General features: G+C 42.0%; 1 protein-coding gene across 8 annotated transcripts in view; it reads right to left on the bottom strand.

Annotated features, from left to right (window-relative positions):
• MYO18A (myosin XVIIIA) overlaps window positions 1-22,847 on the bottom strand; it is a 420,009-nt gene that overhangs the window by 121,586 nt on the left and 275,576 nt on the right. For all 8 annotated transcript variants that reach the window (XM_069761190.1, XM_069761191.1, XM_069761193.1 and 5 more), the window contains 2 exons: window positions 22,451-22,560; window positions 5,369-5,434 (listed from right to left, as the gene is read on the bottom strand). In XM_069761190.1, coding sequence (XP_069617291.1) covers window positions 5,369-5,434; window positions 22,451-22,560 — 176 coding nt within the window. The remainder of the gene's footprint in view (window positions 1-5,368; window positions 5,435-22,450; window positions 22,561-22,847) is intronic.

The raw sequence follows: 22,847 nt of genomic DNA, 5'->3' as shown, positions 1-22,847 counted from the left end.
TACTTCAAGAAGGGGACCAGGATGGGGCATTACTACAAAAAGGGGACCAGGATGGGGCATTACTACAAGAAGGGGACCAGGATGGGGCATTACTTCAAGAAGGGGACCAGGATGGGGCATTACTACAAGATGGGGACCAGGATGGAGCATTACTACAAAAAGGGGACAAGGATGCACATTCAACCTTAACAAAATGTTGCTGTCAGCGGATCCCTGGGCAGGGAAGCAATCTTCATGGGGTCTACAGTGCCTGCTGGCCGCATGTGCAGAAAAAAGGACGACAAGGAAATGGAGGACAGGTGAGGAGATTTTCCTTTTTTTTTTAACCCCTTCATGACCCAGCCTATTTTGACCTTAAAGACCTTGCAGTTTTTTGCAATTCTGACCAGTGTCCCTTTATGAGGTAATAACTCAGGAGCGCTTCAACGGATCCTAGCGGTTCTGAGATTGTTTTTTCGTGACATATTGGGCTTCATGTTAGTGGTAAATTTAGGTCAATAAATTCTGCGTTTATTTGTGATTAAAACGGAAATTTGGCGAAAATTTTGAAAATTTCGCAATTTTCACATTTTGAATTTTTATTCTGTTAAACCAGAGAGTTATGTGGCACAAAATAGTTAATAAATAACATTTCCCACATGTATACTTTACATCAGCACAATTTTGGAAACAAAATTTTTTTTTGCTAGGAAGTTATAAGGGTTAAAATTTGACCAGCGATTTCTCATTTTTACAACGAAATTTACAAAACCATTTTTTTTTGGGACCACCTCACATTTGAAGTCAGTTTGAGGGGTCTATATGGCTGAAAATACCCAAAAGTGACACCATTCTAAAAAATGCACCCCTCAAGGTACTCAAAACCACATTCAAGAAGTTTATTAACCCTTCAGGTACTTCACAGCAGCAGAAGCAACATGGAAGGAAAAAATGAACATTTAACTTTTTAGTCACAAAAATTATCTTTTAGCAACAATTTTTTTATTTTCCCAATGGTAAAAGGAGAAACTGAACCACGAAAGTTGTTGTCCAATTTGTCCTGAGTACACTGATACCTCATATATTGGGGTAAACCACTGTTTGGGCGCACGGCAGGGCTTGGAAGGGAAGGAGCGCCATTTGACTTTTTGAATGAAAAATTGGCTCCACTCTTTAGCGGACACCATGTCACGTTTGGAGAGCCCCCGTGTGCCTAAAAATTGGAGCTCCCCCACAAGTGACCCCATTTTGAAAACTAGACGCCCCAAGGAACTTATCTAGATGCATAGTGAGCACTTTGAACCCCCAGGTGCTTCACAAATTGATCCGTAAAAATGAAAAAGTACTTTTTTTTCACAAAAAAAATTATTTTAGCCTCAATTTTTTCATTTTCACATGGGCAACAGGATAAAAAGGATCCTAAAATTTGTTGGGCAATTTCTCCTGAGTACACCGATACCTCACATGTGGGGGTAAATTACTGTTTGGGCACATGGTAAGGCTTGGAAGGGAAGGAGCGCCATTTGACTTTTTGAATGAAAAATAATCTCCATCGTTAGCGGACACCATGTCGCGTTTGGAGAGCCCCTGTGTGCCTAAACATTGGAGCCCCCCACAAGTGACCCCATTTTGGAAACTAGACCCCCAAAGGAACTTATCTAGATGCATATTGAGCACTTTAAACTCCCAGGTGCTTCACAGAAGTTTATAACGCAGAGCCATGAAAATAAAAAATAATTTTTCTTTCCTCAAAAATGATTTTTTAGCCTGGAATTTCCTATTTTGCCAAGGGTAATAGGAGAAATTGGACCCCAAATGTTCTTGTCCAGTTTGTCCTGAGTACGCTGATACCCCATGTGTGGGGGTAAACCACTGTTTGGGCGCACGGCAGGGCTCGGAAGGGAAGGCACGCCATTTGGCTTTTTAAATGGAAAATTAGCTCCAATCATTAGCGGACACCATGTCACGTTTGGAGAGCCCCTGTATGCCTAAACATTGGAGATTCCCCACAAATGACCCCATTTTGGAAACTAGACCCCCAAAGGAACTAATCTAGATGTGTGGTGAGGACTTTGAACCCCCAAGTGCTTCACAGAAGTTTATAACGCAGAGCCATGGAAAAAAAAATTATTTTCTCAAAAATGATCTTTTAGCCTGCAATTTTTTATTTTCCCAAGGGTAAGAGGAGAAATTTGACCCCAAAAGTTGTTGTCCAGTTTCTCCTGAGTACGCTGATACCCCATGTGTGGGGGTAAACCACTGTTTGGGCACACGTCGGGGCTCAGAAGGGAAGTAGTGACTTTTGAAATGCAGACTTTGATGGAATGGTCTGCGGTCGTCACGTTGCGTTTGCAGATCCCCTGGTGTGCCTAAACAGTAGAAACCCCCCTAAAGTGACCCCATTTTAGAAACTAGACCCCCCCAAGGAACTTATCTAGATATGTGGTGAGCACTTTGAACCCCCAAGTGCTTCACAGACGTTTACAACGCAGAGCCGTGAAAATAAAAAATAATTTTTCTTTCCTCAAAAATGATGTTTTAGCAAGCATTTTTTTATTTTCCCAAGGGTAACAGGAGAAATTGGACCCCAGTAATTGTTGCGCAGTTTATCCTGAGTATGCTGGTACCCCATATGTGGGGGTAAACCGCTGTTTGGGCACACATCGGGGCTCGGAAGTGAGGGAGCACCATTTGACTTTTTGAATACAAGATTGGCTGAAATCAATGGTGGCGCCATGTTGCGTTTGGAGACCCCTGATGTGCCGTAACAGTGGTAACCCCTCAATTCTACCTCCAACACTAACCCCAACACACCCCTAACCCTAATCCCAACTGTAGCCGTAACCCTAATCACAACCCTAACCACAACCCTAACCCTAAGGCTATGTGCCCACGTTGCGGATTCGTGTGAGATTTTTTAGCATCATTTTTGAAAAATCCGCGGGTAAAAGGCACTGCGTTTTACCTGCGGATTTTCCGTGGATTTCCAGTGTTTTTTGTGCGGATTTCACCTGCGGATTCCTATTGAGGAACAGGTGTAAAATGCTGCGGAATCCGCACAAAGAATTGACATGCTGCGGAAAATACAACGCAGCGTTTCCGCGCGGTATTTTCCGCACCATGGGCACAGCGGATTTGGTTTTCCATAGGTTTACATGGTACTGTAAACCTGATGGAACACTGCTGCGAATCCGCAGCGGCCAATCTGCACCGTGTGCACATAGCCCAATTCTAAAGGTATGTGCACACGCTGCGGAAAACGCTGCGGATCCGCAGCAGTTTCCCATGAGTTTACAGTTCAATGTAAACCTATGGGAAACAAAAATCGCTGTACACATGCTGCAGAAAAACTGCACGGAAACACAGCGGTTTACATTCCGCAGCATGTCGCTTCTTTCTGCGGATTCCGCAGCAGTTTTACAACTGCTCCAATAGAAAATCGCAGTTGTAAAACCGCAGTGAAAGGCGCAGAAAAAACGTGGTAAATCCGCGATAAATCCGCAGCGGTTTAGCACTGAGCATTTATCAAATCCGCAGCGGAAAAATCCGCAGAGGACCAGAATACGTGTGCACATACCGAAACCCTAACCCTACCCCTACCCCTACCCCTAGCCCTACCCCTAACCCTATTCTAACATTAGTGGGAAAAAAAAAATTCTTTATTTTTTTATTGTCCCTACCTATGGGGGTGACAAAGGGGGGGGGTCATTTATTATTTTTTTATTTTGATCACTGAGATATAATCTATCTCAGTGATCAAAATGCACTTTGAACGAATCTGCCGGCCGGCAGATTCGAGGGGCGCACTGCGCATGCGCCCGCCATTTTGGAAGATGGCGGCGCCCAGGGAGAAGACGGACGGACCCCGGCAGGATCGGTAAGTATGATGCGGTGGGGGGGGAGCATGGGGGGGTGGATCGGAACGCGGGAGGTGTGGAACGGAGCACTGGGGGGGTGGAACGGAGCATGGGGGGGGTGGAACGGAGCACGGGGGGTGGAACGGAGCACAGGGGGGGTGGATCGGAGTGCAGGGGGGGTGATTGGAGCACGGGGGGGTGATTGGAGCATGGGGGTGAGCGGACAAGAGCACGGGGGGGAGCGGAGCACAGGACGGAGGGGAGCGGGGCAGTGTACCCGGCAGATCGGAGGGCTGGGGGGGCGATCGGTGGGGTGGGGTGGGGGCACATTAGTATTTCCAGCCATGGTCGATGATATTGCAGCATCGGCCATGGCTGGATTGTAATATTTCACCCGTTATAATGGGTGAAATATTACAAATCGCTCTGATTGGCAGTTTCACTTTCAACAGCCAATCAGAGCGATCGTAGCCACGAGGGGGTGAAGCCACCCCCCCTGGGCTAAACTACCACTCCCCCTGTCCCTGCAGATCGAGTGAAATGGGAGTTAACCCTTTCACCCGATCTGCAGGGACGCGATCTTTCCATGACGCCACATAGGTGTCATGGGTCGGATTGGCACCGACTTTCATGACGCCTACGTGGCGTCATGGGTCGGGAAGGGGTTAAAGTCCCAGGATGGGGACTTAACTACAATATGGGTGTCAAAATGGTGTATTACTACAAGAATAGGCATGGAATGAGGGACATTACTATAAGAGGACCAGGATGAGGGACAATACTACAAGATGGGGACCAGGATGGCGCATTACTACAAGAAGGGGACCAGGATGGGGCATTACTACAAAAAGGGGACCAGGATGGGGCATTACTACAAGAAGGGGACCAGGATGGGGCATTACTACAAGAAGGGGACCAGGATGGGGCATTACTATAAGATGGGGACGAGGATGGGGCATTACTACAAAAAAGGGACTAGTATGGGGCATTACTTCAAGAAGGGGACTAGGATGGGGCATTACTAAAAGAAGGGGACCTGGATGGGGAGATAACTACAATATGGGGACTTGGATGGGGCACTAGTGCAAGAACGGGAACAAGATGAGGTGCTACTACAAGATGGGGACCAGGGTGGGGCACAATACTACAAGATATTTATATATATATATATATATATACACAAAACAAAGCATAACAAATTTTTTTGCCACTGCAAAAATGTTTTAAAAAATTATCTACAAGTGTATAGAAAAAAAATCACTAAAAAAATCACTATCATGCTAAGCATGCAGCCCAGAAATGCTTTTTTTTCTATGTGCGGCCATATACCAAGCAGAGTTTAAGACTCGTGCCTTAACATGTGGAACTGCACAGTGAAAAGTTGAAATTGCAAAGCAGCTACATATTTTAACACATCTCTGTTATGTCCATTGAATACATGCCTCATGCCCACAAGGCATTTCTCCACAAAAGAGAACACATCTACATGAGAGCACCAACATCCACACATGAAGTCAGCAATCTGTACATACCCTGCTCAGACCCATATGATAACTGCTCTTCTCCAGATCCAGGGATTCTAGAAGTTCTTCTACAGCCTGCAAGAAACAATAAAAAAGTGACTTTTTTTTTAAACATTCTAATAAAAGAAAAAACCACAATGACACAATTGTCCAGTTATACATGACATCTCCGTACAGATCATTTACATTATAAATGAAGCCGCTCATTTGACAAAGCTGTAAAGTCCACGGTATATACTGTATTTACTTCGGCTCTATACGGGTTCTAGAAAAGTAAAGCTATCATTATAACCTGATGAGTTACGCGTGTTCGGAAAGGCTACACAACTTAATATCATACAGTCAAAATAAATGACGACCCAGATATATTGGCCTGATAAACGAAAAGTCACTCTTCTTGCCTACATTGGGTGATTTGAGACTTCTGGATAACGAAGGGACCCAAACGACACATTTTAGATGCACCCATTTTGCAATCTATTAACAAAAAACTACACTTGGCAATGGTAAATGAATGGTGAACTTTCCTGGTGGGTGTAATAGAAGATTGGTGATCATAATTACATGTATTACATGCTGGTCACCAAAACACAAGTCCGTGCCGAACAGTCTCTCGAGAATCCAACTAAGATGCCTTGTGACTCCAGTCTACCCTACAAGTGCCGTTTAGAACCTTTAACAAATAATGATCTGATAAGACAAAACGGCCATTACGTTTCAGCCATTTCTCAGCAGAAGACAATACTTGGCTCTTTAACACTTCTTGTCACGACTTCCATTGCCTGCTACCCACTGATTTATAATACTCATTAACACCTTTACTTCTAGCAGAACACGCTGCACATAAATATTAATACATCCTCATGCAGATGTCATTCTCTGCACGGTGCTGTGCGCGACACAACTAGGCAAACTCATAATTACTTGTCTTTGAAGGCTGCTAAGCTAATATTGAGGACAAGGCAATAGACAGCTTAGACCAGGCCTGCTATACATGATGAATGAAAAGAAACAGAGTGGCCTGGTAGCACCATACAAAGAACAGTATTCACCCCTTTCTGTTCGGGCTAACTTATGTTTTTGAGCTTTTGTTTTTGAGATCAGACTTTTCTGAACATGGCAATAACTACTTTCTTTTTTTTTTCTTTACTTTTGTATTTAAAAAAGGGGGTGATCCAAACTTTTTCATTTTTTTTTTTCTAGGTTTTTGAAAACTTTTTGTATTTTTTTGTTAGTCCCCAGAGGACTTGAACCTGTGATTGTTTGCACTATAAATTCATTTCTCCGCCTCCTCTGCAGCTGTGCTCTGATCCTCCCTGTGCGAGAGAATCGGAGCACAGACGCATGACACTCGGCTCCTGCTCTGCTGCGAGCAGGAGCCGAGTGTCATTAGCATATCGCATCCGATGCAATACGCCAGTGTGACGCCGGCCTTAAACTGTGCCTGTGCCACCCCAGTGACTGAAAGACTGAGCCTGCTTGGAAAAATATAGTCAATTTCTGCTGGGCTCTCAGTGTCGGGGCAGCACATTATTGATCTGCATATTAATCTCATATTTGCAGATTAATAGCCTTATTTTTTTCATGACAGATTCCCTTTAAATGCTGGTGTCAGAGTTCAATAGTTAAACAGCAGCAACAGGTGCTTGCTCTGCTTTCTGCTGTCCTAGGCTGGTGCAAATTGTTAAAGGTTTTAAATAAAATTAAAAAATTCAATTTGTGGGATTTTACAGAGAACTTTAATATTTTACAGCCGCTTCAACTCTATTTTCAACCAATAGGGTGGCCCCAATATCATCAATGTTGATGGATGCCAACATAACATTCAAAACACAGCTTGTCCACGACGGGAACATATTGTCGGAGACCTTCCCGAACATTGTGCCAACACTTCACACCATGACAGAAAGGGTACGGCAGTGACGCACTCATCGGCATCTGCCTGATAACTATTCTGAAGTGGAGGCCAAAATGAAGACTGCGATGGAATTAATTATTCACGCACCTCATAATAACTAGAAACAAGGGCTGCATATCTATAGCATCAAAACTTTCCAAAGTTTCACAAGAACATTTACAAGAATTATTTGGAATATTGGGACACAAAAAAGGGGACTCCATGTGTAAAACTGGAAATGGATTTCAGAAAATCACAGGAGAAAATTGTGAGTAGCATTTTACTAATTCCATCACTGAACTGAACAACAAAACCATAAAAAGAGGACTAAAAATTCAAAGTCCATCACTGCTCAAAACCATTAACCCCCTAAACTAAAAAAAAATAAAAAAAATCTTCTATTTAAAGATTGAAAAAAGAACAATATCATTGGAAAAAAGTACATTATATCAAGTAATGAGAACTACATCTACCATCTACCAAAACAGCCCATATACCCAGCCCAGTGTTTCATACACCTACTAATGAAGTCAACCACATAAAACAAACCTAGATGATCTGAAATAGAAACACTATGTGCAACAAAATCATTTGAAATAAGATAAGAACAAACTGTACATTTCAGCCTTCAGGGAGAAACTATTATTAAAAGCTGAAGACTTTGGCCTCATTCAGAGGTCTGTGCACATCGGTCGCAGATCGGACCGCTAATGCCCGTACTGCCCGCGGGTCTCCTGACCTGAGCGTGACGGCTGCATGTATTTCTAGGAGGATGTCCCACTTGGGATGACGGCAGACAGTTCATGCATTACAGTCCAATCTTGAACCAATTTGCACAGACGTCTGAATGAGCTCCTCCTTTATATTCTGCCCATATTTTTATTTTAGACCATATGAAAGCCTGTAATCCATCCTAAATATCATCTTTACAGGACAAGACTGTTTCACACATCCAACATTCATATTCTGAATATGGCCCACAATGTTTGATCGGTGGTGGGTCTCCTGCGAATGCAACACACTCCGTAGACCTGCATTTGATCGAGACACCGACATACATGAACAGTCTATGCCGGATGTGCGAAACCGGATATTTCAAGCATTCAGGACAACTTCTTTACCAGGATTTACAAATAGCACTCATTGAGGTCAACCGCTTTCACATTTTACTTTTTGGCATGATCCATCAACAAGCTCATTTTAATCGGGAGGTGGCATAACTTTATCCAAGGTTTGCTTTCTATGGAGGTCTGGAGGCTACAGGTGGAAATTTTTGAGTACCGTAACTGCTTTGCCTGCAGATAAGTCCCACCGGAGGAGTCTATAGGTCACTCTTCTCCAAGTACATACAGAGTACACAAGCATGTTTGGGAGGAATTATCCATTGTAAATGTCTATTCCAGGGTTTAATTCTAGAGTGTATACTTTTATTCACGTAAATAGTACTAAAAAGTGCAAAATGACATGAAAAGTATTCACAAGACTATAACATGCACTCTCTCCGGAAGGAAAATGACCCATATGACCTCCTGTTTCCAAATCTTTGGGAAACTCGTTCGTAGGAGCTTTACAAGATTAGACCGTACACACCAGGTAGGCCAATCTTTATCAATTACACAGGTCTACAAAAAAAAAAAATCTTTAGGTGCCAAGGTTTTTTTGAATGGATTTAGGGTATTCTGAGGGTGCAAAATTAAAAAAAAAAAAAATCTCATTACTTTTGCTGAATTGTTTCTAGTTGTTTTTTAGATAATTCATCCATGAAAACAATGCATTGCCTACAATGCGACTTGTGTATGATAATAAATGCAATAGCTTTTGGTGTTTTAACTTTTTAGTGGTGTTAAGTAATTAAATATATCATATGATTATGTTGCATTTCAATTTGCAGGCTTACACTTATATAAAAGCGACTTTTTAAGCCAGAATTCTTCGGTAATTACCGTAACTATTAAATATTGCAAAAACTAGAACTAATCTGGCAAACCCACAGTCATATTCCTTATCAGCGCCATAAACGTAACATAAAACCAATCACAGATCGTCGGCACCAAAATCACTGTATACCAGCTTTATCTTTATATTTACCAAGTTTCTAAGACATTTTAGATCCTCAGTTTAAAAAAAGTTTGTTTTTCTAACCAACTTCTGTAACAATTTCCCCAACTGGAAGAAATAAAACACATTTCCAAGCTAGTATATAAAATACATAAAACAGCACTGTACAATATATAACAAGCAGCAACATTTTTTTTTTCTTCCGTGATGAAAAGTTTATGGGGTCTTCACACAAGACAGCACGAGTCGGTGTTTTTTGTTCCTCACTTTTCTTTCTTACTATATTCTTGCTATACGTATTAAAGTTATGATGACACACATTAAAGAAGTTTGTTTATGAAAATAAAGGATTATACTGCAAGTTTTTACTAACTTTTTTTGTTTTCCTCAAGCATTTTAACATTTTATCTCCAGCTGCCAGTGCACAAATTATGTACAGAGCGACAGAAGATAAAGTGCGATGGTCCTTTGGGGAGAGACGGAGGAGGGATAAACTTAGATAGGCTCTTATAGTTGTTAACCCTCTCAAAGTACTAGTAACAGAAAATGTATTTTCCATTACTGCTTAATCTTCCAGCAGATTATCGCATTGTAGTGTGGTCCTGGTAATAAAAATTAAGAAAGGATAGAAATAAAAAACACTAACATTAAAGCTAAGGGAACGATGATAAATTCCATCTACTAGAACCTCTTCTGTTCAAAACGGAAATCAAAATAAAAGTATTTTTTTGTGTCTCCGCAGCTTTAGATTAAGTTCTTAGTCCTAGTTATGTGAAGAAGAAAAAACTACCCGTGGGGAAAAAAAGAATAATTAATTATTATTTAGACAGACATTTGCTAAGTGTGGTAAATGTCTTTTGGACGCTAGTTTTTACATGCCAACCTTTCCGACTGGCGATTATGAGATAAACGAATATAAATTCAATATATCGGTACTTGAAATCACCCTTTTGAATTTATATATGTAATGTTAATCATAAGCAGCGACATGTGAACATGCCCAGTACGGAGAATACCAGTAAGAAATTATTCACACGTGCTTCAGTTTTTGTTATAGGGACGAGAAAATGGAAAGATTTTGAACAACAATTTATATCTGATTTTCACGTGTTTTCGGTCTATGCGTCTATTTTTCTTTAGTCAGTGTGGCATCAATTTTTCTCCTATGCCAAAAAAAACCAAACAAAACAAACCTTTCCAAGCTTCTTCACATTAGACTGTAAACAACAGACAGGACTAGGATGCTACACTGTGTGGTGTCTGATTTTTTACATAATCCTATTGACTTGAATGGGCTTCTTTGATGGACAAATCAGACTTGTAAACATGGCCATACACTGTAATGGGTACGTGATTTATCAATGAAAAAGACGTATGTATGGACCAATGAAAACTGCAAAGAAAAAAAAAGTATGGTAAGTACACCAGTCACCCAAAAATGTCACTTACTGCACTACAGTAGGACTCCTGGCAAGCTACACATGATACTTGTGAGCTGGACATTATGCCATTATTTCAAGATATTAAAAGAGTATTTCAATCTTCTACATTTTTGGCATATTCACACATCATACCATAAATGTATGATATATGTGGAACCCACCGGTGGGACTGAGTTACCCGCCACATCCAGTACATATGCCATGAATGTAGAAGGGAATAACAGTTTAAAGGAAACGCCTCTACAAAACTTCATTTTGACGTTGGAAAGTTGACCCTTTGGATATACATTTGCAGACTATCCAGTTTAGTAGCACAGAATTGGCAAAACATGGGAATTGAAAATTGCTTTCCTGAAGGAAAGGCCCCCACCCCCTTGCTCAGGATCCTCAAATGTTAGCCTAAACCAGTGCTTTCCAAACTCCAGTCCTCTTGACCCCCAACACATCATGTTTTCTGGATTACCTGAGTATTGCACAGGTAAGAGAACCTGTGGCAATTTCTGAAGGCTTAATAGTAATTCCATCACCTGTGCAATACGAAGGAAATCCTGAAAACATGATCTATTGGGGGCCGTGAGGACTGCGGTTTGGGAAACACTGGCCTAAACACAAAATCTCTTGATCTCAAGGACCTAGCACATTCATACAAAGACTTCACAGACACCTCAATGGTTAAAACGGGAGCAGTTAAAATGCTTTATTTCCCTTGTGGTGGTGCCCCAGAGTTTCCCTCACAATAATGTCATTTGATAGAGGTTCTACCAGAAGGACAACCTATGCTCATTGTCACAAGAACTTTGTACCAAGTTTTTCCAAAGTGGACAACCCTATTCTTGGTTCACCTTTACTTCCGTAGTGTAAAGCAGGGGTGTCAAACTGCATTCCTCGAGGGCTGCAAACAGGTCATGTTTTCAGGATTTCCTTGTACTGCACAGGTGATAATTTAATCACCAACTCATTATTTGTGTAGGTGATTAAATTATCACCTGTGCAGTACAAGGAAATCCTGAAAACATGACCTGTTTGCAGCCCTCGAGGAATGCAGTTTGACACCCCTGGTGTAAAGCTCAATTTATTTCCTTTGAACTGTCCAATAGTGAAGAATGCAGGAGAATTTAAAGGGGGAAGGAAAAGTTAAAGCAGGGGTATAGCTGGAATGGTACACTTCTGGATGAGTAAGTATCCTGAGTATCGGGTACCAGAAGCCAACAAATCCCTGTTACAATTATCACCTATCTACAAGATGGATACTTTTCCTGAGGACGCCCTGAAGCACGAGTTGACCGTTGCATTTGTGACCATTGGCGGAGCGTCAAGAATAGAATGAAGAAATACAGAACAAGAGCTGCAGAGGAAGGGAAATACTTTTCATTTTAGTATTATAAAGTTTGAGGCATTTAAAATAAATTTACACTCCCTGGAAAATCCCTTTAAAACACAATACATTCTCTGCCCTTTATTTCTAAATCAGGACCATGTTCAATGAGTTAATTAAAGGAAGAAAAAACATCAATTACATTAGCAAATAAAAAAAAAAAACTTTTGTGAACTGGCACACTGGAATTACTTTGTAAATTAATGATGACTCATGCAAATAAGCCGTTTAGCATTTCTAATCTCTTGCCAGTAGGGACCATGAATTTATTAAGAGCAAAAGAATTGTTCTCTCCGGGCCTGCAGAAAATGAATTGTAATGCGCTGGTCTCCTGGGTATTAAGAGATCAGCTGTGTTTAGTGTACCGCCATACAGGCTTCTAGTGACTCCGCGGCGTTTATGACTTCTGCACTTGTACCGGACGACCCGCTGAGGGCTAAAAGCTTAATGAATAGCATCCGGACCTCAGCACATAAAACTTTACATGGCAGAACTAGTACCCTCTGTGGCTGTATACTGACGGGGCAGAGAAAGATACGGAGAGCGAATCAACATCAATGAATGGCCACAATACTTAAAAGGGATTGTAATAAGTTTTGTAGTTATCCCCATCCTTAGGATAGAGGATAACTTCTAGATTGGTGGGGATCCACCTGCAGGGAAATCCACTGGATCCACAAGAAAAGCGATCTGAAGAGCCCTATCTGGATGGAGCAGAGGTCAAGAATGTGCTTTCCTCTCCATTCATTCCTTATGGGATTACAAAAAAAAGTGAAAACAGCAACTCCGTTATCTCCAGAAGTCCCACAGAGAATGGATAGAGTGGAGGTCCATATGTTCAACCTTCACTCCACTCATTCTTTAGAACCCTTGTTTTGGGATCAGTCGGGATATCATTGGTTGGAGCCTCAATAGGCCAACCATGACCATGAGCCAAAGTTGATCAACAATCTTGTATATGCGGAGACATGAGGTTAAGAAAATGTGAATTGAAAGTGTCAATTCCTTGGTTCTTTGGGAGATGGATGCTGTCAGACCTGTCTAGCAGCGGCTTTCTCCACTCTTCCCAATGAAAGCATATGAACATTTGGCCAAGTCAGAAGAGATAGCTTGTAGACGAAAAAGTGTTGGATTGCAGCGGTAAGGCTACGTTCAGACTAGCGTTGTGCGCCGCTGCGTCGGCGACGCAACGCACAACGCACGCAAAAACGCGGCAAAACGCACGCAAAAACGCTGCGTTTTGCAACGCGTGCGTCGTTTTTTGCCGAAAATCGGACGCAAGAAAAATGCAACTTGTTGCGTTTTCTTGGTCCGACGCTTGCGGCAAAAAAGATGCATGCGTCGCAAAACGCAACAAACAAAAACGCATGCGTCCCCCATGTTAAACATAGGGGCGCATGACGCGTGCGTCGCCGCTGCGTCGCCCGACGCTAACCCGACGCACACTAGCACAACGCTAGTCTGAACGTAGCCTTACATGTGAATGGCTGGGTTCAGACACTGCCCATCATCTGTTGATTTTACTAGCAGATAACCATAGGCTAAAATACTATGCTGCTCATATTAAAGGGGTTGTCTACATTCGGGAAAGTGAATTCCAAGCGCTCTAAAATACCTAGAATTACAAACACGACAGATACTCATCTTCCCCGAGTTCAGCGACGGCTGTCCACTATTGCTTTGGTCTCTTAGCAGTGATGTACAGCAGCCAGAGCACTGCACCACTGTAGCTAATCACAGAAATCAGCGGCTTTGCTGAGGTAGACGGCACTGACCGCTGGATTCAGTGATTGGCTACAGAGGTGAAACATGCTGCTGCGGACGTGACGTAACCGCTGTAGCTAAAACAATGAGACTTGATCAGCGGCAGACAGCCAACACTGGACCCAGAGAAGACAAGTACCTTTTGTGTCTGTTATTTTAGAGCATTTGGGGATCACTTTCCTTAAAGTAGCCAACCAGTTCAAATCTTTCATGTGTCATTAGAAGCCATCAAACCCTGGTAAACTGTAGGAGACACGTTATTCTACATGTGACCAGAAGATTCATAACTGGATGGGAGACAAGTCAGCAAAGTGTTCTAGGGAGCACTCTCATATCCATTGAATTCTGCGCCTTCGGCTGGTCCTCTTATCAATAATTGAATTAGTAAGAACACAATTCTGGAATGGAGAAATCAGATAATTCGCTAGAAGGCTATTAGCAAGCAAAATGTGCAGCACTCGTTAGATGACCACTAAATTATCAGGCTGCTAAAGTAAGCACCTGAAAGTCTCTTTCCGGTAATACATGAAGCCCATAACATGGCACGCACATTATGCGAAAATTAGTTTATGTTTTGATAAAATGAAGAACATTTTTATAACAAATGCCAGAATGCTAAAAGCTTTATTATCACATTTAGATCTACTGAACAACTTAAAGGAAACCAGATGTATTTAACCACTTTATCTGTAAGCCAAACAGCCGGAGCATGAAACTGTTAAATGACGGAAGCCATAATGAAGCTGCTTTAAATAGTGGGTCAGCGAGGTCCTTGTAGTGGGTGAGCACAGATCCAATTCAGGGGACCCAAAACCGTCCAGCTCCCATTCTTCTGCTTTCTCCTTTACCAGTTTCACTTCCTTCACATGTCCATATAAAACGCGTATTTGGAAAAAAAAAAAATCAGACCTCATGCTTTGAACCGTTATGGGGCAACATGTCTGAAAATTTGAGATTGTGGTTTGGCTTTTATCCTAAATTATGTAGCAAGATCCATTAAAGGGTCGATAATGACTTTTAGAATTGCTGCTTCCAATAGGTGGCACTAGAAATCAAGACCTCGTCCTCAATGAAGTGGAAATTTGTACATTGTGAAAATAACGATCAGCCAAAGGATTGTTCGTCAAACCACTATCTAAAGTCTGGTAAAAGAGGACTTTGTTAACTCGCCTAGCTTTTTTTTTTAGGCATCATTCATACCAGCATTTTGGCTTTTCACTACGGTGCAAGAACCGCCTGTCCCTCTGGAGGACCCATCTTGTCATCAATGTGACCTAATTTCAATATTTAATCTCTCAATGACTCCCTGGTGGAAGCCGCGAATCGCAAAGGGACCATCCATGACTGACTCAATATTTAAAGGACATGAAACAGGACAACCACAAAGTACGTCCCTTAGGCCCCCTAATCCTGGATAGTGCAGGAGCATTAACGACAACTTTACATGTTAATAATATATTTCTCTTTGGGAAATTTGTGTAAGCAACCATGAAAGCAAATTAAAAACCTTTAGGGACCGCAAGCATTCTTCACAACAACAGGTACAATTAAGATATGACTTGTCACAATTTTTTCTATTTTGCCAGGAGCTCCATTAATTATATATTTTGCATAGCGTCAAACCGGATCTCAGAGCTTTTATCAATATTCCCATTGTGGAAAAATGGAAATGTATTAAGTTTGCTATATAAATGATAGGTAAAGGGATATTCGGCCAATAAGAAGACATTGAGGGACACTACAGCTAGATGAGAAGATTTATTAATTTACCTGTGTCAATGGAGAAAGCGTCCAGAAACTGTGCTATAGGCGATTAATAGGAATTGCAGATAAGGGTCCAGTAAGGTAAACTAAATGATAGATTTTCTATGAACTGGTCGTAGAAAACAGAACATGCGTGGATGCCGCTCACCACCCATCGGCTTCTAGCAGCCCCCGGCAGCATCGGTGGCTCTCCTGCAGAATTAGCAGTCATGCCAGCATACGGACAGAAACACCATAGCTGCCCCCGTGCTTCACTTGTATTTTTCTATTACCGTTGGCTTTGTTAAGCAAACAAGCTAAAGCCCCGGATTGAATTCCCAGCGGCCATCAGACACGCACAGGTGGTGCATATTACATGAGGAGTCGGCTCTTGCAAACACGCTGTCAGATCGCGGAGTCTCGGGGTGACATTTAATGCTAAACAGCGAAGAATAGCAGCGGCGTCTAAACAGCACAATAAATGGCACCGAGATGTGCAGATGCTCAGGTGACTATTTCATGGGCTGTGCAATTACACAAGATGTGGAGTCCTGCGACGTTCAGGTTATTATTCTGCTGAATGCCTTGTTCCGCCGCCTGATACATTGGCTCAGGGCACGGCTCATCTCACTCCCGGCAGAAAAATTATTTCTGGCTCCCATTCGAAGGCGGTTAACCACAGGTTTCAGGGTGGATCTAGATTAACCCTTCTAAATCCTTAGTTTTAAGGCAATAATAGTATCTGCAACCTCAAAGGTAGTCTTCCTAGTCATATATGCAGGTCTTGAGTCATTTATTATAAAAAAACAAACAAACAAAAAAAAAAGCGTACAAAGCGTTACATGATAGTTCATACTTTATTTTTAAATTTTACACTTGTTCTATACACGGCAAATATAGTCTAAGTGATGAAATTAAGATTTCTTGAAAGGGGGGGGGGTTTGGAGGGACAACCCCCCACCCTTACAAGAAATCTTAATTTCGTCGTTTGGATATAAAAATATCCAGAGCCATTTCAGTGCGAGCCTGATCCAGGTTATCTTTCCTCTAAGATCAGTGCCTCATTTGTCCCTTCACCATATGGGCAATTTACATTACTATCTGATCTTGTAGGTTAAGGTACCGTCTCACAGTGGCATTTTGATCGCTACGACGGCACGATCCGTGACGCTCCAGCATCGTAACAATATCGCTCCAGCGTCGTAGACTGCTGTCACACTTTGCAATGTACGACGCTGGAGCGATAATTTCATGACGTATGTGCGATGTAGAAGCCGTTGGTTACTATGCGCACATCGTATACAATATCGTGCACACCTTTGTTACACCATGCGATCATGCCGCCACAGCGGGACACTTGACGACGAAAGAAAGTTTCAAACGATCTGCTACGACATACGATTCTCAGCGGGAGCGTGTCAGACACTGCGATATCGTAACTATATCGCTGGAACGTCACGAATCGTGCCGTCGTAGCGATCAAAATGCCACTGTGTGACGGTACCCTAAGGTCACTGGACCCGTTTAAAGTCGATATATATTTAATTAAAAAAAAAACAAACAATGTCTGACAGTAACGTATAATTAGATACAGTAGAGCCAGGACCTCTGTGTCCACCACATGAAAGGATATCTGGAAGCCTTCACGCAATATAACACTTACAGGGGCATATGGTACTGAAGACCCATCCTTAGGATACCTCAATATCAGATAAGTGGAGGTCAGGCCCCCAAAACCATCAACCAGTTGTTGCAGCTACGGTTAGCCAGATCTGACTGGAGTTGCGCAATGATGAGCAGTTTAATGCCGCTGTGCAGTAATGTGCCGTGTAATGCCACTGCACAGTCGCCTCGTTTAATGCCACAGCACATTGAAGCTCCATTTAGTGCCGCTGGCGAGTGCTGCGCTTGAGCTCCTTTACAAAAAAAGTTGGAGCTGACTGCTTGGAGTTGGAGTGGCCGCTAGACATTGAAGGAAGCGGTGTAGAGCAGCTGCAGTCAATGTTTTTTTCCAGCTGTAGTACTGGATTGTTGGTGGGTGCCGGGTGTTTTACAACCTCCAATATGATATTCCAAAACTTTGGAAAAAAGTCAAGTCAGGCATACAGTTTGCATTATTAGTTGCGTGGTTCACTGCATAGTTCTACCATCCATATTCCCTGCTTCTTGCCTTGCTTCTGAAAGTCATCAATATCACATTCCTGGAAAACCCCTTTAACAAAGAGGATTTTTTTTATTTTTTTTTAGATTTTTGAACGTTGGAGAAGCCAAAAGACCATGCAGGTGCTATGGAGGGGGTAAGAGATGGTCCAACCCTTGCTAGTCTCAGTACATTTGCATTTATACCTGTAAATCACTCACGACTACAGAGGAACTGCACTGTTCATAATCAAGGGGTAAAATAAGTGGCCAACGGGTCACAGATTACATGGAAGCGTGCCCCAACAGGATCTACCGTTCTAGATGGCAAAGCATGGAAACATAACGGGGGGGCATAGTTTGATTCATGTAACAGGGTCCCTTCTCTTCCATTCGCGACAATGCAAATAATCCAATGTAATCCATATTTGGTTGTTCTTATGACACGACTATGTACATGCATTGACTTGTAGCTGGAAACTTAGCCCATCTTTTCGGATGCTGGCCCGCTTTATATATTTTAAGATGATTGTGTATTTCCTTTATGGGTTGCATTGTATTTTTCTGCACATTTATCATTATAATAAGAGATCATCATATTATGTGCTGCTTAATATTTTAAACCCTATCAGACCAGCTTTAAATAATGAAGCCAACAAACACGAGAACGTCTCGGCGGCCGATCCCTACAGCATGTACTATTTATGTTACAAACATGAATTACAGGCGCTGCTCGCAATGATGCATCCATAATCACAAGCTAAGTCGGTCATGCATTGAAAACGCGCTGTCCCTCCATCTCTGGAGACATTTCACGGTCTTGAAACCGTCAATGGTAAACTCTAAAATCTCATTTCGCTTGACAACCTGTACTAGACAGACAGGATTCCCAATGAGCACTGCAGAGGATATGCCCTTTAGGCATTGTGCGCAAAAACAGCCAAGATTGTCTGCAGAGCCCCCTTATAAGTCAAAAGAATTGTGCAGGAGGAGCTTTAGGTCTGGAGATGTCCTTACTGGTGTGAGATAATGGTGTCCAGTAATGCAGAGCCGTCACAGTCCCTTCTCTGACCAAATCTGGAGTGATGACAGCAGAAATATCTAGAAGCGCAGTGTGAAGTTCCTCGCTGAGTGGAAGGCACGGACAGCGAAGAGCAAGAGCACAGAAACATTAATGCAAAGTTATGCCTGATGTGTCGTTCCCAAAGTGATGGAGTCCCCTGACAATAACACGAAGGACAAGAAAGAAGGAAGATACAAAGCAGATTTCGCTACCTGCCTTCTCCTTCTTCATCGGATTTATGTGACCGTGTTGAATCACAGATGATTTACCCAGGTTTTTTTCACACTGATTATCTGCTGCAAAATCTTTAACCCCCTTAAGGTACCTTTACACATAACGATTTTGTTAACGATATCGCTGCAACGTCACGCTTTTTGTGACGTAGCACCGATCCCGCTAACGATCTCGTTATGTGTGACAGCGACCAACGATCAGGCCCCTGCTGGGAGATCGTTGGTCGCTGGGGAATGATCAGAACCTTTTTTTGGTCGCTGATCACCCGCTGTCATCGCTGGATCGGCGTGTGTGACGCCGATCCAGCGATGTGTTCACTTGTAACCAGGGTAAATATCGGGTTACTAAGCGCAGCGCTGCGCTTAGTAACCCGATGTTTACCCTGGTTACCAGCGTAAAAGTTAAAAAAAAAAAACAGTACATACTTACATTCTGACTGCGTCACCGCTGTGCTCTGCTTTACGGCCGGCGCTGACAGTCAGTGCAGGGAAGCTGACGGTGGGGGACGTGACAGACATTGGAATGTGAGTATGTACTGTTTTTTTTTTTTTTTACTTTTACAATGGTAACCAGGGTAAATATCGGGTTACTAAGCGCGGCCCTGCACTTAGTAACCCGATGTTTACCCTGGTTACTCGGGTGCTGCAGGGGGACTTCGGCATCGTTGAAGACAGTTTCAACGTTGCCAAAGACGTTCCCCTGATCGTTGGTCGCTGGAGAGCGGTCAGTGTGACAGCTCCCCAGCGACCACACAACGACTTACCAATGATCACGGCCAGGTCATATCGCTGGTCGTGATCGTTGGTAAGTCGTTTAGTGTAACGGTACCTTTAGTGATGGGGCCAAATTATTTAAATCTGACCAGCGTCAATTTGTGAGGTAATACTTCTGAAATACTTCATCGCATCCCATTGATTTTGAGACTTTTTTTTCGTGACACATTGTACTTTATGATAATGGTAAATTTATTTCAGTATTTTCTGCCTTTATTTATAAAATTATCAGAATTTTTTTAAAAAATTCAAAAAATTAGCAATTTTTTTTAACTTTGAATGATTATTCCTTTAATCCAGATAGTCATACCATATTAAAAAACCCCATTAATAAATAACATTTCCCATATGCCTGCTTTATATCAGCACCATTTGTAAAACGTTATTTTAATTTTGTTAGTTTAGAAGGTTTAAAAATGTAGCAGCAATTTTTCATTTTTTTTTTTTTAAAGGAAATTTACAAAACCTATTTTTTTGTAACCTATTAAGTTTTTGAAGTGACTTTGGGGGTTTTATGTATTGGAAAAAAAAACCAAAAGTGATAACATTTTAAAAACCGCATCCTTCAATATATTCAATAGCTGGGAAGGTAAGCCTAAGTCTGCATGGACCTGCAGTGGTTCTTGATGGTAAATACGGCGTCCATGCTTTTCTTGATACCTTATGACCATCAGATCACAGGGCCTACAATGTACGTACGGTAGCTTTGCTAGGTTATATCCTCATTCCATGTACCGCTATCCCAGTGCCTGACAGTCATTTCAGCACATAGCACAGATCCTCCTACACACAAACCACTCTTTACAGCATCGCACGCATCCACACAATCCAACAATACCGCAAGCTAAATGTATTTCTGATCCAGATAGTCGGGCTGACAAACCAAAAAAACTGGAGCTACCCCAACAATTGAGTAAATTGTAATTTGGCAAAGCCTGATGGTATTTACTGTCATCACCCTGATGTGCCGCTGCTGTGAAATGCAATTGTCGCTGCACGAGTTACAGAGAAAGACATCAAAGTGGAACAGGACATCCATATAATTTACTATAGAAATTCAATTCAGAAACATTGGGCCCGAGCCAGCAGTACCACGGACAAAACGCTGCATCCATTCCCTGAAAGCATTACCTGCTACAAGCGGAAAATCACTCATTCAACTAAAGGCATCATCATTTTACAAAAATAAAGCCGATGCCAACTCCTATCAGCAAAGCAAAAATTCTACAGATGTAGTCAAATCCTAATACTGCGGGATGACGAGATGTGAAGAATATTGCGCTATATTTCATACAAATAATATGTTTATTAATACATTACAGCGCGGAGTCCATATGACCGCATAAGCGCCAGCTTATTACATGCTGATCTATTGAGTTTAATGACAACATTAGGATTATGTATGCAGAGAGCTCCCCCTAGTGGTTGCAGCAATCAGTCAGAATATTCTATTTAAAGGGAACCGGTCTCAACTTATGCTGCACAAACCACAGGCAGTATGGATCAGAGCCTATCTGCACGACAGTAGGCAGGTATATGTCGCTCTAAAATGATCCGGCGTCTAAGAAAAAAAATACAGGCTGAAGATCCATCCAGGAATGTAGTCAGGAGACGAGACTAATCAGTGCTGTTCCCCACGCCAAGTGATGGACAGTGTGATTCTCCTTAAATAAGAGACCTGTCAATCATCTGGAGCAGCGCAGGGAGAGTCCAGCAAGAGTGGCACTGGAGTATTCTAGTCTAGGATCCCAGGACAGATTTTCTCTGAAATACTGGAGTGTTTCATAGAAAAACAAATGAATACAATCTTGCAGCCCGGCATTGACTCATGCTACTTGTGGTTTGGACAGCATGGATTTGCCCACAGGTTTCCTGGATTATGTGTAAGGAACCAGGAAATTTGCTAAGGAAAGAAAAAATTTCTAAACCTACAGAGCTACATACAAAAAAAAAATCAAAATAAAAATGAAGGTGCAAAATTCAAGAAATAAAAACAAGCTGATGTCAGCGATTTGGAATAGAATTTCTGAAAAAGTATTTGGGGTAATTTTAGGGATGTTAGACCATAGGGAAACTTGAAAAAGCTAAATTCCAAACCAAAAGAATTTACCTTTAATTGGATACGTGAAAATCACAGTTTAAAGTACCTGGTGCAAATTAGATGAGTGTTCTGCCACCAGTTCACTCATTTGGCCGACATCTAACGCATGACTCCCCCATATATAGGAGGGCTCGATCGAGCAGTCCTGAGTCCATTACGAGGGCGCTACAGTACTAGACCTGGCACCGATGTGTCCACCCTTAACTCAGCTTGAATTTTGTTATGGATTTCAATTTATCTTGGCAGAAACTGATTGCCAACAATCCTTAATGGATTGCAACTCACATCACAACCTCTGGATGGCCACGAAGACATCTTGTGACAGAGTATCACGAAACCATGTCATGTTTAGGATTATTGATAGAAAACTGTTATGGTATTAAAAACATTTTGTGATACAAAGAGCATTTATGCACAGTGACTGTGGCCTCCTGGAGAAAAGTATTGTGTATACTGTCAGATGCTTCCCAAGCATCAGCATTGCATAGTAATGGAAACCTACCCTCTTTTCATCTGTGACAATATAGTTTCGCCCATGTTTCTTCGTAAGGTGAGGAACCAAGACATCGAACCGTCTCCGGAATTCACAGAATACCATGTGATCTGGATAACCTACAAAACAGAAATACAACAGGACACATGATGGCGATTATACTAATAGGTACCCATGTGCTTTATAAGTGAACATCGCAAAGTGCTTTATGCAATAAGAGAAAATTGTCCATAAGTCACATTTATAAAGCCCACGCACCTTTTCCCCCACTCTCCATCAGGGTGAATAGAGTGAGATTTAAAAAAGAAACAATATATTCCTTGTAAAGAGGTCACAAAGGCTGATACCTTTGTTATACTGACCTACATGGTTTTCAGCCTGAGCTCGAATATCCAGTATACACACC

Source organism: Ranitomeya imitator, chromosome 3, assembly GCF_032444005.1.
Source record: "Ranitomeya imitator isolate aRanImi1 chromosome 3, aRanImi1.pri, whole genome shotgun sequence".
In the NCBI taxonomy this organism is placed as follows: Eukaryota; Metazoa; Chordata; class Amphibia; order Anura; family Dendrobatidae; genus Ranitomeya; species Ranitomeya imitator.
Note: the sequence above shows the minus strand (reverse complement) of the source record. Positions and strands in the feature narration are given on the sequence as shown.